Below are 6,841 nucleotides of genomic sequence, written 5' to 3' on the forward strand. Positions count from 1 at the left end.
CATTCAGCAAACTTTCAAAATATTCCGCCCACCTTTTCCTTGCCTCCTCTCCTTTTAACAACCTTCCATTTCCATCTTTCACTGTCTCTTCAATTCTTGCGCCGGCCTTCCTTACTCTCTTCACTTCTTTCCAAAACTTCTTCTTATTCTCTTCATATGACTGACCCAGTCCCTGACCCCACCTCAGGTCAGCTGCCCTCTTTGCCTCACGTACCTTGCGCTTTACTTCCACCTTTTTCTCTCTATATTTTTCATACTTCTCTATACTATTACTCTGCAGCCATTCTTCAAAAGCCCTCTTTTTCTCTTCCACTTTTACCTTCACTCCTTCATTCCACCATTCACTGCCCTTCCTCATGCTGCCTCCAACAACCTTCTTGCCACATACATCACTTGCAATCCCAACAAAATTTTCTTTTACTAACTTCCACTCCTCCTCTAAATTACCAGTTTCTCTTACTCTCACCTCGTCATATGCCATTTTCAACCTTTCCTGATATTTACTTTTTACCCCCGGTTTTATTAGCTCTTCAATCCTCACTACCTCCCTTTTACATCCACCTACTCTATTCCCCCACTCTTTTGCTACAACTAATTTTCCTTCCACCAAAAAAGGATCAGACAAACCGTTAGCCATACCCCTAAACACGTGCACGTCTTTCAATCTTCCAAACATTCTTTTAGTTATCAACACATAATCCATTAATGCCCTTTCTACTACTCTTCCATTTGCCACTCTTACCCATGACATTACCATGCAGTTAATTCTAATACACATGCCCTCTCCATTGTAGGACTCAATACTACACAGTATTTTAAAAGTTATATTCCAGCTATGACCAAATTGCCTAATCAGGCATTTGAATTTGTGGAACTTCAAAAGTTCAAAATTGCAGCAAATGTTTTCATGTAGAACAAGCTGACATAAGTCTTTTATAGTTTATAGAGTATATAAAAGATCTCTTTTAATGGTGTTACTGTTCTTAAAATATTTTATACTAATTTTCATAACTTTAGTTTATTTCCTTATTCCCTTTCCTCACTAGGTTATTTTTCCCTGGTAGGGCCCTTAGTCTTATAGCATCCAACTTGTGTAACAAGTATTGTAGCTTAGCTAGTAATAATAATACCAGGTTGCCAGGTGTTACCCCTTCTACATCCTTAGCAGAACCCACTACTACAAACTTCTGAATCCAGAAGACAAAAGCCAGAACAGGCCACTACTAACTAGGGCTTCCCCTTTATTGAATGCTTGAGGGCTTAGGCTCTGGAAGATCCTCAGGCTGGAATGTTAAGGAAACAAGAGGAACATAGGTCTCAGAACCAGCAGGTTCCTGGAAAGAACTGCCATAGGAGCTGACCGAGGTCTCAACCATTGTTGATAATTTTTATATCACAAGAGATGTAAGATGGCTGAATCCAGGATGGATGGTAGCCTACAGAAGTATATAAAAAAAAAGGCCCAAAGGTAACCAAATCGGAGGATTGTCAGCAAGTGAGCCAAGCCCCGGGGAAGCACCTTTAAGATGCCTTCCAGATGAGGTCAAAGTCCCCTCTGATGGCCTCTAGAATAAGGCCGCCTCCTCATCAGGGTTTACTACATTGTTGTCTGACCCAAAATATTATGCCCTAAATATCTAGAGATGTTCATCTCAAAACCTTGTATGGGCTACGCATAAGACTTAAAAACGCTGGTCATATCCAACTTTGGGGCCTGAGGTCCCGGGATGGACATGACTGCTTGAAGTTCATGGTAGTAAGCAATTTTGTGAGGGTAATAGGTCTAGTTTCTCAGTTGGAAGACTTTGCTCCTAGCTGAGTAGTAGCCTATCCCCACTGCAACTGACAGGCACTTCCCTTGGCGAAGACAGGAACAAAGTATTCCACAATATACAATAGACAAGCAACAATGAAAGAAGAACTGCTTTTATGACACCAATCACAAAAAAAGAGGTCTACTACCTAAGAAGACTTCTGCAGAGGCCCATCACTGGTCCCCAGACATGATCTGAGCAATCCCTTGCAAGAAGCCTTTCACTCAGAGATTCTCTACAGTCTCCAACCATGCTCCAACTATGAAGTGCAAACAATTTTACAGATTGAAGGTGCAGTTTTCTCAGAGACTCGACTAAATGGGTGAGCAGATTGGGATTCCACTTGCTTGCGGTCATCTGGGAGCCATCAGGGTGATCCTGAGACACGGCATGATCGGCTAGCAAATCAGGTTGCAATGGGAATAGGAGTAGGAGTACCGGTGATCGTATGGGTGTTAGTATCACGGAAACCTTCTCATTTACAATTTACATTTAGCCATTTGGCAAACATGTTGACCATCTGTGATCCCCAAATAGTAAGAGGCCTTTCCATCACACAAGGAAGGTCCCTTTTCAATTTACAACCAACATCTGACAACTGAGAGTGTGTTAGTATCCTGGAACCCTTCTCATGCTTCTGAAACAAGGAAAACAGAACACTGGAAAATTTTCATGGAGCCATTTGGCGACCATGTTGACAATCTGTAATCCCCAGATAGGAAGAGTCCTTTCCATCACACAAGAAAGGTTCATTCTCAATTTACAATCAGCATCTGGCAACTAAGAATGTGTGCTAGAACATACCTGGTGCCAGGAATAAACCTTGCTGACAGCTTTGTAGCATTGTCCACTGTGTAGATTTGCATTTGCTTTGCTTTGTCAACCTGCAAAGACAGTAATGTTGGCTCTAAACTTGCAGTGCAGGGATTGCTGTATGCATTTTAGCAGGTTGACATATAGGTAATCTTCTGGGAGCCACTCTTCTGAAGTGCTGAATTCCTTAGGTACATGCCTCGCCCCTTTTTGGATATGACTGTGAACAGAAGCATCTGAGGTGGGGATTTCAGTGGAACTCTACCGGTGAAGTTTTTGTCGTTCAACCGCCAGGAAAGAGGCCCCATTCATCTTGCTCCACTGGAACAAAATGGTAGGGAGATTGCTGGCTGCCAGCCAGTGGCACCTCAAACACTATTGAAGCAATAGCTGGTGGATATGCTTGAGTGGAAAGAGTTTCTCCAATAAGGAAGATGTCCCAGAAGACATTATCATCACCGGTTAGGATTGTAGCTTGAACGGGAACAAGAGTGCTACCATTCTTAGCCTAATGATGTGATCGTCCGGAAAGAAACTCACTGCTGCTATTTTTATCAGCATGCCCGAATACTTTGTGCGCTGCTTTGGTGTGAAACTACTTTACCCAATTTATCATGCCCCCCCAGATCAGGACAAAAGAGAGTAAATTGGGCCCTCCCGAAAGATGCCAGGATCTGCCTGTTGTTGCTATTCCTCAAAAGATAATATCCTATTTGAGAGGGCCCAAGCTGAGACCAGAATGAAAACTAGTGTTAACACTTGGGTAGCAGTGGTCAGTTCGAAGCATAGGGCTTTGATCTGGTACTGGACACTTCGAACCATGAGGATTTCATCTGACAGTGGACAGTCTAAAGCATTGGGTCATGATCTGGTACTGGACAGTCTGAAGCATAGGGCTTTGATCTTGGAGTGGACAGTTCGAAGCATAGGGCTCTGAAATGGCAGTGGATAGTCCAAAGCATAGGGCTTTGAACTGGTACATGACTCCCTATAGGTTGAAGCACGGATGAATGGATATTTAAAAATATGTAACCTTCAGGTTCACCAAAATCAAATAGTTTTCCTATTTGATGGCAGACCTCAAAGTACTGTACTGGCCATTTATGCTGGAAGGAGTTTGGAAAAAAAACTCTTCAGAAATGAGAGGACCATGACTGATCTCCAGTTCCCAGTTGACTTCTCTGCTGGGAAGAGTTGACAGTACAATACACATTCGTTTCCTACATCGATTTCACCTCTACAGCCAATGCCAGAGCTTTTGGTGATTTTAAAGGGGAAACCCTGGAATGCCATCAAAGCACAAATGGGTAAAGAATGAAAATTTGTGTAACATACATGTACATATAACTGCATATCACGATCCATGCATATGTATGCCTAGCTAATTATATGGTATATGTCTTTATCACTGAAGTTTTTTTTCTTTTTAAAGAAATTATTATTACAACTAATCCACACTCTAAGCAGTCTTACGTTGCCAAAAACTACCAGATTAATTTTTGTTATATAATTCATATGAAATTGAAATAAAACTCATTATGTATAAAACAAAATAATAATATATCTAACACAACCAATTCCATGCTAAATCAGAGCCAGAGAATAGCTGTGATACAATACAGAACATTCAATACCAAATCAAAGTAATCGACAGAATAGCAATGCCTGTATAAACATTATCGCCTAACATTAAAATAAAGTAAATATTTAATCAAACTAATCAACTATTCAGTACTTAACACGGAAGTTCACGGAAAAAATCTAGAAACTTTTCAGTCGAGAGCATGAACAAAGATGGGCTTTTACAACTAGGAATGAAAAGATGAACAAATGATTGGGTAAGCATTGTCATCACTACATCAGTAATGGTTCCCAGTGGATGACATGTCAGTTAGCAGACAAATTCGGCATTGTAGGTACTACGATGGATTTAATGAAGCCCAAACCTGAGGGTCTTCCTTTTACATGCACATTGATACACTAACTCCAGGGCATGGAAGACAATATTACTTAAGTAAATCCTATGTCTTATGATACCCTGTACTAGCTTTTACAGGAAAGTCCTTGGGACCCTTACAACAGCTTATCCACAAAAAGATTTTTATTACTATATAACCATTTGAGTAAAAGATTTTTATTACTATATAAGCATTTGTTCTTTACTCAACAAGTATTTAGATGTTAAGAATTTATATTTTTTTCTTTAAACAGACCTTTTAGTATTGCTCTTACTACAAATATATATTCTAAATTAGTTTAATATTGCCATTCATTACACTTCTTAGTAAAATATATTGTGGTTAAGCATATATGGTAAAGTAGCAAAGACCTTTTTTTAATTGAACATTGACAAAAAAATTAGGATTTATAGTCAACTAGTTTACAATAGGTTATCCTAATTCTGTTATTAATTTTCAGCTTCTTGGTGGAATAGAGTTTTTGGACTTGGAATCTCTCAGGCAGTTTGTTTTATCCACCCAAGATCCCATCACTGGGGGTTTGGCAAAGTATCCTAATACCCATCCTGATGGATTGCACACATACCTTGGAATTAGTGGACTTTCCCTCCTCCAGAAAGACGATTTAAGACTTGTAGATCCTGCCTTAAACATCAGTGAACGTGCTGTGAAGCATCTAAACCTCTTACAAAATACCAATTGCCACAATTCCGTCTCTGTAGAGTGTTGACAGTGCTTTAAATATTATGTTGTTCGTTGTGTTTTTGTTATCGTCAGATATGTATTATATTAAAAGTTATGAATATAGAGGAGTCTATGTGAATGAATTTCATAAGGATACTGAAGGTCATGCATTGCACTACTGTATAAGGCATATGAAATTTTAACTAGATGAATTTTATTAGGAATGAAAAGGAAGAAGTTACAGTACTTTCATCACATTTTTAGCAAGTCACTCACAGGAAAATGTGAAAGAGTATGAACCTTCCTTTTTCATTTTTTTGCACAAATATTAAGTTAGGTTTTCAATGTTTATAATTTTAGGTAAGATAATTGCTGTTACAGATCAGAAATATTGTAAATTATTACACCTTTATAAGCAACCCGTTGGGTTATTACATAGTTAATTTTAAATGTTATTTCTTTCTCATCCATGTGTTTTGCAGAGTTATAATTTGTTCATTGAAAGGAGAAGACAAGTAAAAACTATGCAAAGTTGTTCAGAGTAAAAGATGGGTAATTTTTTAGTCTCGCAGTTAATTTTCAGAGAGAGGAAGGAGGCCTACAAGATTGTCCAAATAACCAATCCCAAACATGCATCAAATGAGTTGTGATAAAAGAAAAAAAATTGTGCAAGGTATTGTTTGGTCCCTGGTACCTTCCTTTCAAGTTAGGACAGGGCGTTTAATATAACATGATATACTATATCAAAGAAATATAATCTCCCCTTCCCAAGGGCTAGTGTATCAATCAGTAAGCAGAGACTCAGCGTGTATAAAGGAGATCCCTGGTACAGGCTCCCTAGAAATCCATCACAGTAGCTCTTATGCTAAGTTTATCCGCTAATCAAAATGTCATTCACTGTGAAGTATTTCAAATTGCTGTGAAGACAACACTACCAGTGACGAAGAAATACTCAAGTGGAAGCCATCTAATTTGCGAATAAGAGTAGTCCTGAGTTACACCGAATGTTTTACAAATCAAAAGAGAAACGAGAGCCTTAGCGATGTACAACCCCAAAATTGGCTTTTCCTTTTTCAAAGCCACTTTTTTGGGTTAGGACTGTGTGGTCCCCAAGTATTAGGGACTCGTGAACCACAAGGGCTAAGATACCAACATAACACCAAGCAAAGGAACTTGAGCAGAAACCACTAATAAGTTAACCCACTTTCCCCAAGAAATCCTTTACAAGGAGTCGAGAACAATGCAAGTACATTATGCAGAATAACATGGATTTCTTCAAGGTAGTATCTTATATCCTCTTTATTCAACGAACTAACCAACACACATAGTTCCAGATATTCTGAAATTATACTTGTTCCGTAACCGAAATACAAACCACGCTAATTACATAGGGTTTACTTTCGGCGTAGCTGAAAATGACGAGCCAATAGATTTTAAACGAGGGTTAACTACCCCCGTGCTAGTTAGCAAGGGGGTAGGGGAAGGGGTAGCTTGCTACCCTTCCCCCCCCCACACTGGTGAATTTTCTCACTTCACTTTTGGCTCGGACGATGTGCAGACGTGTCTGTCTTT

At 39.3% G+C, this 6,841-nt stretch overlaps 1 protein-coding gene across 1 annotated transcript in view; it reads left to right on the plus strand.

Moving 5' to 3' along the window:
- Positions 1-5,719, plus strand: part of LOC137629485 (geranylgeranyl transferase type-1 subunit beta-like) — a 50,956-nt gene extending 45,237 nt beyond the window's left edge. Inside the window, exon 7 of the mRNA XM_068360819.1 lies at positions 5,046-5,719. Coding sequence (XP_068216920.1) covers positions 5,046-5,315 — 270 coding nt within the window. The 3' untranslated portion in view covers positions 5,316-5,719. The remainder of the gene's footprint in view (positions 1-5,045) is intronic.
- Positions 5,720-6,841: the final 1,122 nt, after the last annotated feature.

The sequence above is a fragment of the Palaemon carinicauda genome, chromosome 37 (assembly GCF_036898095.1).
Source record: "Palaemon carinicauda isolate YSFRI2023 chromosome 37, ASM3689809v2, whole genome shotgun sequence".
In the NCBI taxonomy this organism is placed as follows: domain Eukaryota; kingdom Metazoa; phylum Arthropoda; class Malacostraca; order Decapoda; family Palaemonidae; genus Palaemon; species Palaemon carinicauda.